The sequence below is a fragment of the Ptychodera flava genome, chromosome 19 (assembly GCF_041260155.1).
Source record: "Ptychodera flava strain L36383 chromosome 19, AS_Pfla_20210202, whole genome shotgun sequence".
Taxonomy (NCBI): domain Eukaryota; kingdom Metazoa; phylum Hemichordata; class Enteropneusta; family Ptychoderidae; genus Ptychodera; species Ptychodera flava.
In genome coordinates, this window is record NC_091946.1 from 10,760,107 (window position 1) to 10,779,168 (window position 19,062).

Genomic DNA, 19,062 nt, shown 5'->3' on the forward strand with positions numbered 1-19,062 from the left:
TATTATTGCACATGAGCCAGGACTTAGAGGATGTTGACATATTACCTACCACTTGCGAATGGAAACGAATCATGATATTTGCATGCCACCTTTTAAGTGCAAAGAATTTATATAATACAAATACTCCCGTCAAACGTGCATAAAATATTGGTTTGGGGCATAGGAAATTAAACATGTTGTTGTGTCATATATACCTGCTTTGATATTGACATTCTGAGAATATCTGATTTTCAGCACATAATTATGCAAAACAGTATGAAGTATGTAAGCCACTCCTATCAAAATCTCATCAAATCTTGCTACTCTAAAACAAAATATATGTAGCAGATAAGATTCCGATTCGCTGAGGCATTCTTGATATATCCTGCCAACAGAAAGACAGAAACACAGACAGACAGACAGAAAGACAGGCAAACATCGGTACGACGTTAGCTCAAGTGAAAACCTGTGAGCTAAAGTTGAGAATAATGCAGTGATTTCGGAGTAAGATTGAAATACATCGTAATGGCATACATCTTATCCTCTGATGTTTAATAGATTGTATTGCTGTATGACAAACTTCTGCCTCTGGAGAAGTAGGAGTATGTGTGATAGACATTGCCATTGCTAAATTCCTTACTTAAAAGTTACCTGCACAAACGACTTCCAAATATATGACGATAAAAAGGATCAATGACCAGTGACAGTACATAATACATTTTCACCCAACCACAGAAAAATTGCTGAATCAGCAAACGTTATTGATTTGTAAATATTTTGAAATGAACTGGCCATCAAGAACAAGCATAGTGACATGTTTTTGTCGGCACAAGCAAAGATCGGTGGACACAAAGCTTGCTACCTAAAATTAGTTTCTTATGATTTAGCTGACATTTCTTTACCTCAGAAGACGCCAATTAAAAGAAGAACCACGCAGTGCCGAGTCCTACATTAGTACACGTTCAGATTTTATCGCCATCATTTTACACAATGCCTACAATCTCTAAGACGGTGTACCATGATGTAAATGAAGAAAGGCAAAGAGTCGATTCCGCTGTAGGTAGCAGTGGCTTGACGGTTGAAATGAAAGATATCAATACGTGTGTTCTATTTGAACACAAATTTATAAGCTTTATCTTAAGCTGCAGATCAGTCTAAATGTCGACAGTCAAAGGCCAATACTTTCACAACATTATTTCTTAATACCTGCACGACCAAGGGAGTTAATTTGCCTTGTAAATTATCTTACTCAAGCCATTGGCAACAAGAGACATGGTTACAAGACATTAAATACTTGTTGTCAGCGACAGCAGCAAGGCTTCTCTACTGTAAAAAGGGAAATGCGTTGGACTTGCAAGACTATTACTCTGGTTGGCCAACCACATAGATGATATAAGTTACTCTGAATGTTCAATTGCATAGATGATTTACAGAACTCTTAATAACCAGTTACATAAATGATTGCATCACTCTGATTGACCAATTACATATTAGATGATTTACAATACTTTGATTGACCAATTGCATAAATGATTAACATTATTTTGATTGGCCATTACATAGATGATTACTTCATTCTGATGGACCAATTACATAGATGTTTGCACTATTCTGATTGGCTACTTGCAAGGATAATTTTCATTTTTCTTATTGACCAATTATATAGATGATTTGCTTCGTTCTTATTGACCAGTTACAAAGTTCTAATTGGCCACTTACATAGATGGTTTTCATTACCTGATCGACCAATAACAGACATGAATGCGCACAATGATTGCGTACATCGCTAATAAATCGACCGCTTTTCACAATGAGTCGGGTATATATCGCGTATTTGTTTCTGGGTTAATTTTTTTCTGCAAAGGCATAAATTCTGCTTCTCACCTTTATGAAGTATGTTCACATTTAATCCTCATTTTAATCGCTTGAATTGCAGTAATTTTCCTGTCATGGTTTAAACTTGCAAAGTACGCTATCCATTCAAAACTCAACAACCTGTGTCAACATTGGCATGTTCAGTTCAGCTCCCGATAGCTGTAACTATTGATATGTTTTCCCAGTATTCGTGCTCTGTTTATATAAAACGTCTTAGTGTTGAGCTTACTGACTCAGCCAGTAATTTTATATATAATGTTTTGTAAATTTTTAGTCCTAACTAAGTGTCACTTCACGCAGTGAACAACACATTGGCGAGGTGAATGCTTTCTACTTTTTCAGACGTTCGGGACACAACATGAAGATTAAGGCGTATCCACTTAAATTGAATGAGAATAATGAACATATAATCCAAAGTACGGTAATTATTCATTTAAGTAATCTTATTTTGACTGATGAATACCTTATCCAGTCTGTTCATCAACGGACGTACATATTTGTCGATACAACGATGGAGATAGATTATTTTTGAAACTTTGATGACCCCCCTGCCTCTTTTCCCTTTTCTCTCCATTTATACAGATGTACATATGTTCAACGGGCTCGTGTGTGCCACCTAAGAGTGTTTAGTGTTCGATGAAATATAATATATATATATATATATATATATATATATATATATATATATATATATATATATATATATATATATATATATATATATATATATATATATATATAACAGGTTCCGGATTAATTTCGGAAATTCTATTGCGTTTCGGAAAAGTACATTTCTCCGACTGTTTGAGTGTACATACATTTTCTCCTCATACTGGACACATAAAAGATGACCTAAACTTTCCAATGACACTTTCAGTTTTAAGATTAGGTCAAGTTAAAAGTTGCTGATTGGCAAGTAAATTTGCAAACTTTTTGTTATTTTCAAATGCAAGTCACAATATTTTGATATGTCCCAATAAATTGAACAATAAAATCATAGTGATTTAACGGAATACGGAATAAGTCAAAGTGTATATTCATTACATTTGATATTGTCAACTTCTACCCATCGATTTCGGAAAATCTCTTAAATCCTTGATTTTGCAAGGAAATACACTTCGGTTTCCGATACAGTGGTTGATATCATAATGCACTCAAGAAAGACCCTTCTCTTTGACGACATGACGCCCTGGATTAAAGGAGAGAATAAAGATATATTCGATGTCGCCATTGGAGCTACGATGGATCTGAAATATGCGAATATGTGGATCTGTTTATCCTTAGTACACTCGCCAAGAAATATGATAAGGATCCAATCGGTTAATACTGGGCCAACGGGTTTGGTGTACTCAGGAATATCACAGAAAGCAAGGCAGAAAAGATGAAAAGGGAAAACATAAAGGTATTTCATGAAATGGGGCTGAAAATCACAATTAAGACAAACCAGAAAAGAACAAACTTCTTGAACATGACATTTAATCTAAATGACGGCAAGTTCTATCCGTACGGTAAACCAAACGACCAAACAATGTATATCCATAAGCAGTCTAATCACCCACCAGCTATAATTGAACACATACCTGGTGCCATTAACAAACGCATCTCAACTGTATCCCGTGATAAGGGCATCTTTGATAAATACAAAGGTCACTATATCATAGCAGGTACACAGATCAAATTGAATATGTCAAGACCAACCAATCAGCGAGGAAGAGCAATAACAGGAAACTTAACATCACTTGGTTCAAACCCTTTCATCAAGAGCATGGAAACTAATATCGACAAGGAATTCCTTAAACTTGTTGACAAACACTTTCCAAAAGGGTCTAAACTTCACAAGATCTTCAATAGAAATGCTGTATAAAGAATATTGCTAGCATAATGAAATCGCATAACAAGAGGGTAATCACCGTAGACGACCAGCGTAAAGATCGACGAGCTGATTGTAATTGCCTGGACAAGTCTACATGCCTCTTGAAGGGTAACTGCCAAGTAAAAGGTGTGGTTTACAAGGTATCAACGGGGACAACACGGAGAAGGTCTACATCGGACCACAGAGAAACATGGACATAGTCGCAACGGGTATTGTTTAAGGCGTGAAGCGGTTAAGTAACCTATCCATGTTCGCCTCGCCTCAGGTTGCTCTCGCCTCTCTTTTCCGAAGAGTGCCGACCATGCATCCTTCGGTAATTTTCGGATTTTCGCCAATTGTTAAGCGAAAGTATGTTCGGCAAAGTTTGTGTTGTTGTTGTCGTGTGGTGCTGAGCGGAATTGACGTGCTGGCGAAAACGGGAGTGTTTTGAGCTTCAGGAAAGTGAGTTTTACCATTTAAAAAATTCCTCTCATATTTTTATGAATATATAATGAGTGTGTTTGAACCAAATTTGAAAGTCTTTTAACGATACTGTCTGGTTTTACTCAATGGTTTACGGTCAGTCATACCGTCTTTTACACATGCGTCAAGGAAGGACATGTTTATGAAACTGCTGGCGTGTTATGTTTTGATTGGCGTGAAGCAGTGTTTCTGGCCTGAGAGCTCACAAAGTAACTATGGTTGCTACGCGACCGGCAGTACGATGCCATCTCGTCGTATTTTTCGCATAATCTCATGCAATTATCAACCACAAACAAAGCCTCCAAAAGTTTAACACCTTTGAAGCTCATTTTAATATGAAAAGCCAATAGTCTACCGAGACGACCATGGAACAAAAGGCATGCTGTGTTTCCAGTTTGTCTGTGATCGGACTCACTGATAACACCTTCAAGATGCGCTTCGCTAATCAGATGCAATCGTTTGTAACGAACGGTATCGGCACTGCACGGAGCTCTCCAAGTTCGTCTGGTCCTTTAAAGAAAAGAACGAAGTCTTTGACATTTCGTGGTCAATTATTGACAAAGCATCGAGTTACTCTAACATAACCAAGCAATGTAATCGTTGTATATCAGCTACACATTTTCAATACTGACAAATCTACGCTGTTAAACAAGCGCTCTGAGTTGGTTTCAAAATGTCGCCACCAAACAAATATTATTTATCGAATTTTTACACCACCTAGAATGGTACGTGCATGAAATGGTACGTTCTAAACATATAAATAAGACTGTAGAGCTGAAAGTCCTTTCACTTCTGTCTGAAGATTGCAGGATACATGAAACTTAAGTACATTTTGAAAATGTCGCCACTAAAACAAAAAATTATTTATCAAATTTGAACACCATCCACAAAGAGAAAGGTACGTCCCAGAGATGAAAAAGACAGTTTTGGGCTAAGGATCCTTTCACTTCATTCTACACTTCATCTAGGAACTTGTAGTTGTCACTCTACAGGCTGTTTCATGCACTAAGCAATCATCAGGAGTGAGGATTTGGCGGGAATAGGACTGTTTATATTGTAGCAGGTGGGTATGCATATGCAAATGAGTAGTTTCCGCCAATGGCAGGTCAGTAATCAATGAGGAGGATTTTGCTGCTGTGTCCGCATTTTGAGAGGAATTCAGTTCGCTTGTTAGGAGTTGATTTGCTTTTTTTAAATAGATTATATAGAGTTTTTTCTGTTACGCACATGTTACAGCGTTTGGTTTTATTTGAATAGGAGGGAGGCGTGTCAATGATTGACCATTTGATATCGTAGCTTCTGTTGTTATCTTTGAGTTTCCATATGAATTTTGAAAGTTCTGTGCTGCTTCTGTGCTTGGCTGTTTTGAATGAGTCCTTGTGGTTTGTGTATCTTTGTTTGAAGGTTGAGTCTGTGAGTCCGATATAGTGTTTCTGATCATCGTTGGTGGTGACAGCGGCTTTGTGTATTATTGAAGAGGTGAGGCAGTTTCCTGAGAGTGGGCAGTCGTCTTTTTTGCGGCAGTTGCACAACTTTTCTTGTTCCTTTTCTTTATGCAGTAGTTGGTTGTTGTGGGCTTTCATTATGCTGCCCATATGCTGTTGTTAAGAGTGTTTGATTGTCATTTGTAGTTTACGTTTTTCAATTACGTCGCTCTTTTGAAATTTGTGATCTATTAAAGTTCAAGATGCAGTTTTTCACATACGATATCCCTTTACAGAATTGCGTACTTTTCACGGCTGTGGAGAATTTTTAGCCAAAGAGCGATTATATTACACCTAAGTGTAGTCATGTCGGTTGAATCTGCAAATGTTAGCTTATCTGCTTTTCTTTTTAAGTTATGCACTTGTTTTTTTGAGTAATTTGTAATATTGCAACATTCAACGGAAGGGCACCTAACACTTTTGAGAAATTTGAAAAATATGAAGATCCAATTAGTTCCAATCGTGTTATATATTTATATCACTCATAACTTTGCATCTACAGTATTCATTTTAACAAATTAAATATAAGAAATCAAGGCTACATATTTTTTTCGAACAGCATATTCCCTTTCCATGACAATATATTGAATAATGCAAACATCTGTTTCGTTAGTTCAGAGTATAAAGAATGATGACTTCTGTTTCAGTACAGTGTCTTCAAGAGGGAAAAGCTCCGAAACGATTTGAATAATATTGTTTACAGCTATTTGTTTTATTTCTAACGCATTCACTTTAATTTTTCAAATTTGCACAGCTTGATATTTCGTATATTGCGTTTTTAAAAGCCGATTCGCCTAGATATATAAAACAACCCCAACAAGGGTTGTGGTCAGTAATTATGATAACGATATTACTGTTTTAAATTTTGTATGCACGATGTGTCTTTAACCGATGTGATTTGCAGTTAGAGTGATAATAACTTTCCTATAGACAAACATTTTCCCCATTCTGAAAACTATAAAACTGAGAGGTGTACGGATAAATATGCAGATGGAGTATTAAACAAGCAAGCAAACATACTCTTACAATGAGGATTAAGACAAATATTAATTTTTGTATGATGTTTTACTCGAAGAGAAACACTGAACCAGCAAAAATTATCAGCAATTATGCTAAATTCAACATGCTTCCTAAAGCTAGTCTCTTGGACTTGACTTAAACTTTACAGTATGGCGAATTCCTGTTTGTCTCCAGAAAATAGGTACCGTGGCGGTTTGATAGGGCGTGATATCCCATGTAATTGCAGTCTGTGGCTACATTGCAGCTGTTGCAGCCTTCCCAGTTACCGAGTGTGCAAGGATAAGATCTAAAGGTACAGGCACTGTTGATGGACTCGCTGTAGTACTCGTGGCATCTACCGTGGTCGCAGGTACCTAGGCCAACAAAGCGTGAAATAAAGTGAGTCAATGATGTGTGTAAGCTAAGACAACAAACATGAGACTTAATTTGAACGAAGTTTGTTTTCTCGAACATACGAACGCAGGTTGCCACAGTCTGACCTTGTGTGGGATTTTTTTGAAGTTTGTCATGAAGGACCTCAAATCATAGGTCAAAATGCTTTGGAGAGTTTAGCTGTACAGATAATATAGAACCGTAAGTGTGCGGTGAAAGCTACGACCATTTGCAAATCTGGCAGATACTTCTAGTACTTAAGGTAGCTACATACCTTTTAGACACTTTCAGATTTTTATTTTTTTCTCAATTGAACACGTCCCTAACCCAAATAAAGTATACATTTTCTAAAAGCCCTGATATAGAGCTATCCGACCAAGCACAGTACACGGTCATTATTTGCATAAGAATTACGTGACAAGCGTTTTGCTAAACCTTCCAAAAACCGGTTTTTCCCGCCTTATGCGAACACGCTGCAAGATTTCCGGTTGGAATTTCTTCATTGACAAGCCTTGACAATAGCCATCAAAACCGTGTCTGGGATTTTCTTTATATGCCTTTGTTTTTTTTTAATGCGCTCTTAAAGGTGTTAGATCAAGATGCTTTACAGGAATTTTAATTATCACGCCATATTATTTGAATGGAGCCTCCGGGAAAAAATCGCAGACACTGTTTTGAAGGATATTGTCAAGGCTTGTCAATGAAGAAATTCTAACCGGAAATCTTGCAGCGTGTTTGCATAAGGCGGGAAAAACCGGTTTTTGGAAGGTTCAGCAAAACGCTTGTCACGTGACTCTTATGCAAATAATGACCGTTTACTGTACTTGGTCTGATAGCTCTATATCAGGGCTTTCAGAAAATGTATACTTTATTGGGGTTTGGGATGTGTTCAATTGAGAAAAAAATAAAAATCTGAAAGTGTCTAAAAGGTATCTAGCTACCTTAACACCGCGCCAAATGCAAGAAATATCGACCGACATGACATAAAGAGAATAAAGATAGCTACATAGTTGAATTTAGGCTCTAATTTAACACAAATTTCCACTGAGTCGGAGGGTTTTGAGAATAACTTTGACCTACTGTAGGGCTCGAAAATAACTTTTTTCCCTGGTAGTCCCATTGGGCTACCATTTTCTGAAGTTGGTAGCCCGGTGACAATGGCTGGTTTAGTTTAGACAAGGAAAAGTAATTTTTCAAGATTCTGCCCACGAAGTGAATTTTCCTAGTCATTTGATATGAATATTTACACACTTAATACCCAAAGGAAATAGGAATAAGCCCCCCAAAAGGTTTCTTGTCCTTGGCATTCAGCAAAAGTGATGCGACGACTCGATTTTCTTTTTCCCCCGTTTTATTCTTAACAATGCTGGTTTGCGTATTGATGCAACAGTTATTGTCTTTAACACTGGCTATATAATAATTTAGTTTTCTTTTTAGCATTATTGGAAATGCAAACTGGATATCATGGATAGCTGTACTGATGAGTATGTAACCCCAAAATGCCATGTCGCGCAGGTTCTGAAAGGACGCATGCGGTGACCAGAAACAATCATATTTTTTCGCCTATTGCACAACAGTGATCCTCAAAAGTTTGGTGGCCTATTCACACCTCCTTTCATTCTCAAAGTTGTATGAAAATTTTGATATTTGTCATAACAACTACCACGACCTTCTCAGCGCGTCAAGACTAGACATACTGTAGCAGCGCTAAAAATAGACCATGGGCTTTCTGCAGGGAGGAGGCATACTGTCCATGATTGATACATTATGATCAAAATGCAATGAAAATGTGTGTTCATTGGCCATCATTTCCTGTGCCTGTCATCCAAGTACATCAGTTGAGGTATTGAAACTTTGTTGCAAAGTTCCACTGCACGGTTGTCTTTGTAATTTGGATTATATCAAAGTCATAGTCTGGCCTTACTGTGTCCAACTAGATTTGACTGCAATTTAGCTCGTCCCAAAGTGACGAAATGGACATGGTATGCCAAGTACTGACTGAATTTTATGTCCCGGTCTTTGGTAGTCCGTGTGGGCTACCATTTCATGGATTTTGGTAGCCCCAAGGAAAAGTTGATAGTCTGTGGACGCGGGACTATCGCTAATTTCAAGACCTGTACTGGTATGTAAAATACAGGTTAATGTGACCAAAGTATGCATCAAACGTTTTGCTTCATAGTCATAGTTCAGCTACAAACCGAATATTCTGAAAATGTTTTTGAAATTCGACCAAAGCCGCTAAATGACGGCTATATTTTCCTCCACTTGTATTTTTAAAGTTAAATAGATGTTTCAGCAGCGTTTCCAGACTCATTTTTGGTGTTTTTACCTGTATATTAATGACGCTATGTTGGCCAATTGAGAATGTAATAGTCCTGTTTCATGAACTTTCGGGTCATTGTGTACAGACTTTTAATGCAAATATTCTGTTGAAAGTTAACACTTATAATCACCACTTTTAAAACTTTGTTGCAATGCACTCTTTGGACGATAGCACCACAGGGTCTCGCGAGCAATATTCGTCTAGAAGTTATGAATATGATCAATAAATGTCTTGTAATAAACTATTTTTCATTATACAAGCCTTACCTGTGTCTAGTGTGTGCCTATTACTTTACCCTAGCTATCTGTGTATAGCATTTCAAAGAAAACATTCCATATCTGTTAATTGCCCTCCCTAATCCCCTTCATTAATTTGTTCTGCCGATCACTGACGCGGGGGCTGGGGGGGGGGGGCTTATCGCCCTAACCAAATACCTCGTTATCCGTCTACTACCTTATGAGCTGCTAACGAGGTATTTGGTCAGGGCGATAAGCCCCCGCGTCGATGATCGGCAGAACAAATTAATGAAGGCGATTGAGGAGGGCAATTAACAGATACAGACTGTTTTCTTTGAAATACTATACACAGATAACTAGGGTAAAGCATGGAGGTAGAAAGAGAGAGTACCTCCATGGGTAAAGTAATAGGCACACGCTAGGCACAGGTAAGGCTTATATAATGAAAAATAGTTTAATACAAGACATTTATTGATCATATTCATAACTTCTAGACGAATATTGCTCGCGAGACTCTGTGATAGCACAGGTATTATTTCCATAAGAAGTTCGTTGAAATGAGTTTCATGAACGTCAACAAATAAAATGCGTGTATGAAAATATTACCGAGCAAACAGCCTGGCTGATCCTCTCCACCGTTCGGATAGAAATCAACGTCTCCACACTGAAAAAAAGCGGATAACAATAAAAACTTATTTGCCCCCTAATTCACGTAAGCATGCATATACAGTTCCAGATACGATAGCAGGCCTCGTACTTCTAGCAGATGGTGTGTTCATTTCTATCATGAACTTATGCAGCAAGTTGAAGGAACAGTTTTAACATTTTCTAATGACTTGATATCACATTATAGTGGAGAATTGAAGTGGAAACATATTGAAAAGTCTCGATATATCACGATCATGAGTGTTGCACGGAATCGCTTTCCAAAGTACTAACAGTTACATCAGCATGCCAAATCCGATTACACCGACTGCCATGATGTATTCTACATATTCTAAATCTGGATAATTATATAATGAAATAATCACATCATACCTATGCATATCCAATAACACTTGGTCAAATTTCGTAATACACAGTCAATGTATGTATGTTATTGATCTATGTTTCCATACCTCTTGATACATTCCAAGACCGACGAGCGTGGAGTTTCCATCAGTATGGAGGATGTCGACAAATTTGGCATCAGTTGGGTCTATTCTGACGACTGGATGTTCCCCTTCAAATGCTGGACCAGCTGGGTCAAGGCCTGGAAGTTAATATTTAAATGTTTGAATAGTAGTGTTTATAAATAATATCAAATATAGTTTAAATAATAATTCAAGTCATTGAAATTTAAAATAAACTTGTGAGCATATTAAAATTTCCCTTCAGTGTGAAAATTATTATTTTCATTATTTCAGTTGTGACGGGATCATACCTTACATTCAGTATGTTTCTGTGAGTAGACAGTGTCAATACATACATTATAGCGAAAAAAGATAACCAAATCATTGATATACAGTAGAACTAGGTAAAGTGCGCCACGGGGGCTGATTTTGACTCTCAAAACCTTCAGGATATTATTTTGGCCAACCATGTTTTGGGGGCTCAATTTGAAACATTATAGAGAGTGAAAAATTCACCACCTTAGTTTGTAAAAATCAGGATTTTTATATTCTCTTACAGAAATGGCACAGGGCTGGCGCCCAGTACCCGACATCGGTAAATATTGGGTAATTTGTTTGTATCGCACCAAAATTATGATGAAAGTTTGATCAAACGTATAGTCTTTAATTTTTGAGTCACGAACTTACTAAAGGTGCGAACACATATGCGATATATCGGTCATCCGGTACCGGAGGCGGTCACACTATAGTTTGTCCATCTTTGTGAATACATGGTCTAGATATTTGTAACAAGCACAGTAAATTCTTAAGGAGCTAATGATTCCAAGAGTCTGTTTTACTTTAAAGGCAGTTGGAAATAATATATTCGTTAGATTTCTTGTAGCTTATTAGTGTATAACCCAAGGTGACCAACGGTTTTCATGGAGGCCCAAGTAGGTCAAATTTCATGATAGATGGTCAGAGACTTTGGCAGTAATTATACCGATTGTGAAAAGAAATAAATGCTCTTTAAGTAAATGTTCAAGATTTCAAATATTTTCTTTATTCATCTACAAAATGAGCTGATTCAGAAAGCGGTCAGTTATTTACTTAGCTATCTTAATATATCTCATCAAGTGTATGGCATAGTTTACAATTTATTTGTGTACAACTCACTTTTTCTGCGCTTCAACGGATTTTGGGGATGTCCGGAAGGTTAATATTAGCCTGCAAACAAGAACATGTTTTGCCAACTATCGCTCGTGGATAAACGAACTGTCTCAATAGTACATACCAGAAATTCGGCCAATAGTAGGCATTCTTTCTCCGGCATGGCCGCTGCTCTGGGCGCCCAGACTGTGACCAATCAGATGCACTTTATCATGACTGTAGCTTCCTAATTCAGCCTCAAGAAACTTGATGAATGCGTCGACTTCAGCTCCAACAATCTGAGTGTTTGCAACGCCTTGGCCGTAGTTAGGGCCAGTTGCTCCGTCTTGCCAGTTCACGGCGATGACGTTCAAACTTTCTGACTGATTGAAATAAGAAAATATAATAAATCAGGGATAAAAATAGTGATGGATCATGACTGTCTAGTTAAGGTAGTCACTAATTTACAAATGAATGATAAGAACAAGAAAAAAGCACTCTTGGAACATATCTCCCAATAGCAACTGGAATCTTAACGGTCAGACATTCTTACTCATTGTGAGTCTTTTGTCTCTGCGTGTTTTACTCTGCGATTTCCCTCCAACATGCATACGGTGACCAGAATTTTTATTTTAATGACAGGTAATGCCTAAAAGTGTACAGTCACCTGTTTTATGTTCAACATTGTATTTATATCTGGTTGAATAAAGATTCATTCACATCTAAATATGCCCATACAAGGTCAAAGGGGCGTTCCTTGGTATTCGAAATGCCCATGTGAGGGCGCTGTTTTTAAAAAGCGGCCACCCGCTTAAAATCTGTGATCGGTTAGATTTTCTCTTTCCATGGTAACTGTGGCAAAATTGGAACAGGTGACAGTATACCTTTAGTCCTTAATTGAATAAACGGTGTAGCTATCACGATTTTGGTTTCCGCTTTGTGCGATTGTCAACTTTGGATGCATTGACATTTTACGTGTTCACGTATAGTATTTACGCATAACAACAATTTTCTCTTACAGAGGCCATGAATTCGTCCCTCATCGTATTAACCCAACCAGTGCCTGCGTTAGATGTCCAGCCATGGATTAGAAATTTGGTATCGGCATCCTTGTCGAAGTTGGAAATAGCCAGCGATAAAGGGTCGTGTCTGCTGATCTCCTGGTAGACAGTTGGATTGGATCTCGTGTAGAGTGCGAATCCAACGTTGACCACAGATGGGTCTTCTGGCAAGAAGTTTGTGTTGTCGTAGGGAGGGTTGTTGGTGAAGCAACCCAAATCACCATAGCAAACGTTCGCGGCCTCACCTATGAAATTTTTTATAATAAATCGATAAACAGGAAAAACGAAACGAAGCTGTAAATTATGCAAAGTCGGGGAAATAGAAAAGTCCTGCCGTTATAAAACCAACAGGATTTTAGCTCACGTGTTCACACACGTGAGCTTATGTCGTACCGATGCCGGTCTGTTTGTCAGTGTGTGTGAGAGAGATAGTGAGTGAGTGAGTGAGTGAGTGAGTCTGTCTGTCTGTCTCTCTGTCTTTTTACACGATAACTAAAAACGCCTTAACGGATTCAAGTCACAGGTACCACATGATAATGGCAAGAACTGATTAGATTTTGGTTAGTGCGGATTTTTGCATATTAATGAAGTTATGGAATATCGATTTTAGCTCACGTGTTCACACGTGGGCTAATGTTATAGCGATGTCTGTCACAAAATACCGGGATTTATGTCCTCGTACATCGTACGCTACGGTATTGTCCGAGGCGCGTAGCGTCTCGGACAATACCTCCGCTGCACGATGTACTCGGACATAAATCCCGGTATTTTGTGAATAACCTTATATTATTTCATGCGTCCAGTATTGTCTGATAAATGTCAATACATGTCGAGTCATCAGCAGTCAATGTCAATGCTTGATAACTAAGTTTGTAATTTTTTCAAACTCAAAATCTGTACAAGTCATTTGCATATAACACGTCATTGCTTCCATTCAGGGGTCACATTAGCAGGTCAAGTTGTTCTGTCAAGCAAATGCTAAAACTTTCTAGTCTGTTTACTGGATATCCAACATTCTGTGAAGCGTACTACTATTAATGAACCTGTTGTAAAACACGTGAGCACATTCAGTACACACCTGGTTTCATATAGTGGTTTTCTATGGAAAAAGAAATGACAGTGTCGACATATATCAAGCAATGCTGAACAAAATTTCATGAAAGTATTCACTGATGGCAATCTCAGAACATTATGATGATACGGTGAGTGTCATGTCAATTGTCTGCTCATTTGAATAATTAATGAACTTTTGTAATTAGTGATATGACTCCGAAATTCGTGCCTAAAATTTGATGATACTCGCTACAAATATTGATCTGATAAATATCTAATTGTTGCGTGAAACACTGAGCAGTGTCAAGTTAAGAAATAAGTTATTTGCATATCTAATAAAGTATTGTAATTAGTCATATAACTGCAAAATAAGTGTACCAAATTTGATTAAATCTGCTACAGATACTGATCCGACAAATATCTGACAGTGTTGAAGAGCATTTAGTAGTATGAAGCTAATTAAGGATTCATTTGCATATTAAATGAACTTTTTTATTAGTGATATAAGTGGCAGTGTCAAGGTAATTTAGGGATCATTTGCATATTTAATGAAGTTTGGTTATTATTGATATAACTCTAAAATTACAGCAGTAAGTATGATGAAACGTGCTACAGATGTTGATCTGATAAATATCCAAATGTCCCATGAAACATTGAGCAGTGTTTAGTTAATAAACAGCTCATTTGCGTATTGAATAAAGTTTTGTAATTAGTAATTTAATTCCGAGAGTACTGTGCGAAAGATGATGAAACCTGCTACATATAATGATCTGTCAGATATCTGATTGTTCTGTGATGCATGCTATACTACTTTGTAATGAACCCGGTTGTAAACCACATGAGAAAATTCAGTTCACATTCTGTTCAGAAATCAAATGCATAGTAACTTATAATAGTTTACCTGTATTCAGTAGGGTGCCAACGAATAACAACGAAAGAATGAAGAACTTCATGATTATATAATCCTGTGTAGAGATTGAACCAGGTCGTAATTATTTTCAACTTCGTAATAAAATTTCAGAGTATGCGGTGATAGATTATTAATTTACGTGACATATGTTTGTGTACGCAATCTTGTACGTGTGCGATGAGGGACTTGGAAGCCAGGTGAAACCAAATTGTCAGCTCCAGAGGAGGAGACGATAGAAAACACTACTTGTACTCGGGATATCAACAGAAAGTGACCTGTAATAATTTTGATGTACGATACGTAATGCACTTTTCTGGTTAAACGTTTTCAATATTCAATCTTACATATGCTACACGTAGACGAATAAGAATAAATATATTTCTTATAAAAATTCTAACTAACACAAGTTACAGATAATAATGAAACAGATGATAACACGATTGGAACTAATTTGGGATAATTGGATCTTTATATTTTTCAAATTTCTCAAAAATGTAAGGTGTACTATAGCTGAATGTTGCGATATTACAAATAACTCATAAAAACAAGTGTATAACTTAAAAAGAAAAGCTGATGTGGTTACATTTGCAGATTAAATCGACATTACTTCGCTATCCAATTATCCCAAATTAGTTCCAATCGTGATTGATGTAATTTGCCTTCGTAGTTTGAGTAAAAGGGATAAACAAATGTGTCTCAAAACTCTCGTTTTGAACCGGGAGTTGGAACGCACATTTGAACACTATTTTGAGATTCCAAAGCACTCGTATTGTTGAAAATTTTCGTACCCCAAGCTCAAATTTGACAATTTCACATCATAATATTAGGTATGCAGCTGTGAAACGCTGCAATTCTCTGCCTAGCTATCTCAAACAGTTGTCAAGTAGACAAGATTTCAAGTCCGCATTGAAACATCATTTACTGAATCAGCATTACAACTGTGTATGTTTCCATCTTGCCATCACACTTAAGCTTGTACTGAATAATTGCAGGGGGTATGGACTCGACTAGTCCTATTCGACTATTTTCATGTTTCCCACCAGATTGCACAGTACTGCAATCTTCTTTCTTTTTTGACTTTGAACAACTTCATTTAGACACCTTTTCTTTTCATTTTTTATTATTATGTTGTATATACTGTGAAGCATCTGGTGAAATAAAGCATTCATTCATCTCTCATATCATCTCAATTTATAAATATAACGGTACAAAAGACTACTTCACCTGAAATATATATTGAAGTTGATATTCCCCTTAAATCTACATTTCTTTTGACGAATCCTCGCATAAATACATATTTTGTGACGTTTGTCTCATTCTCATCCAAATACTTTACACATTTTCATCTGCAAGTTTGTTAAATGAAGACATAAACAGTACCATGCTTAACAACAATTCAAAGAGAGGCAGCGACAGTACTTACCGTCTGAAGGTAGCAGCGAGACCAAATCCTTGTAAGTTTCATACAAAACTTGCCTTCAATGACACCTTATAGGTGGCGGTAATCCGATACAGTGCCAATTCTTATCACCCACCTCCTCATCAAACGTGCTTGCGAATTATCAGTTTTTCGGGGACATGGGAAATTGAACATGTTTTTTTGTCATTTATTTCACTTTGAAATAAATTATGTCTTGGCAATCTCTTTCTGGAGCATGGAGGCAGTGTCATTTACTGTTGTGGAGATTGCTGTCCATTTCGCAATTCAGCAATTTGTTCCTCACCCAGAAGTTTACGCTCTTGACTACGGAATCGAAAAAATTAACGAGTCAAGAGGTCGGGCGCAGATCAGAAAACTTTCATCAAGCTTACCTTTTCTACAATTATCGTGGTGTTTCCTTAACAAATGTATTGCTATATTGAATTTAATGAGCTATAACTGAATAGGGTCATAAATGCGCACGACAGTTACGCGCCGAGTAGACAGCAGATTAATTCTTTGCGCTTCATCCGCTATATTTAAGTCTATTTGATATTCTGCAAAGTATAAAATGGGTCACTTATCACGTGACAAAACATTCGGTGTCGGGCCAGTGTAACCAGGTATTTTTTCGTTTCCATATATGTACAAGCAGGAACCAACGAACAAAGGCAATACGTGTCCAGAGCCTTGCGTTGACCTTTGACACATGTACCGGTTTACCGTTGTTGTTTATTTATCGTGTTGTTGTTGTTGTTGTTGTTGTTGTTGTTGTTGTTGTTGTTGTTCGGATCATGATAATAATCGAGGAAATGTGTAGGTCAGAGACGGAAATAGATATTCATGACTCGACGACGAGGAATCACAAAGGAATCGGAGAACATTCATAATGTTTTTCTGAAGATTTTGTTCCAGAAGCGATACAGCTTACAATGCCCATGACACGAACATAAAAAAATGCAATCACCCACTTCATAAAGATTATGTCTGTCCCAAATGTCTCCCACAACGAGGTGTGCTCAATCCCGATCTGCGATGGTCAAGCGCCATGAAATGTTTTACATAAAAGAAGAACGACCATAAGAAGTAAGTTGTGTATCATTATGGGACCGAAGTAATTAAATTCTTTGTTGTGCGTTCTCACACGTGTAGAAATTTCTGTTCTGATTCTTGAACAGGCGCTCATTTAACATGGAAACAAACAAGTGAACATCGGTAGCTGACGTGTGTGAACCTTACTTTGTGTATTTTCGACTGTTTACCCACTCACCTTTCAAAATATTGAGCGGACGCAAAACAAAGAATTCAGTTACTCATCTCATGCCTGAACTGTCAGATACTCACGAGCGTGTACCTTGATTGGATCAAAGCACGTGACTTGGACAGCCAAAAACGAGCTTTTTGGAAGTACGTCCTAACTTAGTCAACATGATATCGTTAATCGTCACGGCCTTCGCTAACATCTTGACCTTTGCCCCACTTCAGGATATTATAACTCTCTGAATGATATTTCATAGTTTGAATGTGCTGCTGCTTGTTACACGTCGTGTGTGTGTGTGTGTGGGGGGGGCGCAGAAAAAACCCGCTTGGTCAAGAATAATTCCAACATGATTTGAATTTCTTATACAATGTTTTTCATGTTTCAACATTCATAATTTCCAAATAAAGGTTTCTTAGTAGCAATACACACACGCTACATCCGAATTAAAACCGCGCGCAAATTTAAATTATTGATATAAATGGCTGAGTAAGCAGAAACATCGATTTGTCCGCCTTGTTTACGTGCTCACCAGAATATGAACATGTATCTCGTTCAACAATCGTTATGATATGTTGTGTATCTAATGCAGAACCAGGGCGAGGCATTAATTAAACTGAGCCAACTGCCAAATTAAAACACCGTTTTTAAAATCGGGACAAAGTCGGCCATTTTTCATGAATTTTGTCTGATGCAAGATACTTCTCATATTGTTTGACATGTTGAAAGATACAGAATAAATGGGTGACAATGCATATATTCGACCCCCGTTTTAGACAAATTAAATGAAACCATCGTGAAAATGAATTAATGGTCACGACCATTAATACATTTTCGCAATTGTTTCATGTATCATGTGTAAAACCGGGGTCGAGGTCGAATATATGCATGGTGACCCATTCATTCAGTATCTTTCAACATGTCAAACAAAATAAGTAGTATCTCGTGTCAAACAAAATTCATGAAAAATGGCCGACTTTGTCCCTTTAACATATTCAATTTTGTGCGCGTGAGCTATATATTTTGGTGTTTCGCTTCACTTTGTCACAAGAGATATGAAGCGTCCCTGTTTTCAGTTATATTTAGTGCGAATTATCTCTTATTATCAAGATGTCTGTTCTCGCACTGGACATTTCACACAGATAGCAAGGTATGTGACAATGGTAAGATAACAAATCTATCTCGCGTGACAAGTTTTCGTACTGCGCAATTACAGTTTTGTGTGTACTGAGTGCTTTCTGCTTCGAAGACAGCCAGCCTTTTTCCATATTTGCTATTTAATTAAAAAGGCTTTAATTCTTATTGTTCTTAATTACAGGAAAATGTCCATGCACGATTGAAAATACCTGCAACATGTATAGAATTTTGCATTCATCAAAAGTAAGACAGGGAGTCATTTTAAATGATAGAGTTATAAGAGGCTTCAGGGAAAATTGTATCCGAAGGTTTGTCTCCGGGGAGCAGTGACAGACGAGGGTGAAGCGGTCAAAGTTCTG

General features: G+C 37.4%; 1 protein-coding gene across 1 annotated transcript; it reads right to left on the bottom strand.

The window, feature by feature from the left end:
• Positions 1 to 6,719: 6,719 nt before the first annotated feature.
• Positions 6,720 to 16,427, bottom strand: LOC139118546 (pancreatic lipase-related protein 2-like). Its single transcript, XM_070681896.1, has 7 exons — positions 16,312 to 16,427; positions 14,880 to 14,943; positions 12,884 to 13,170; positions 12,010 to 12,247; positions 10,743 to 10,876; positions 10,231 to 10,288; positions 6,720 to 7,046 (listed from the first exon to the last, which is right to left on the bottom strand). Exons 1-7 carry the CDS (start codon positions 16,351 to 16,353, stop codon positions 6,829 to 6,831), a joined length of 1,041 nt encoding a protein of 346 aa, XP_070537997.1. The 5' UTR covers positions 16,354 to 16,427; the 3' UTR covers positions 6,720 to 6,828.
• Between the last annotated feature and the right edge of the window lie 2,635 nt (positions 16,428 to 19,062).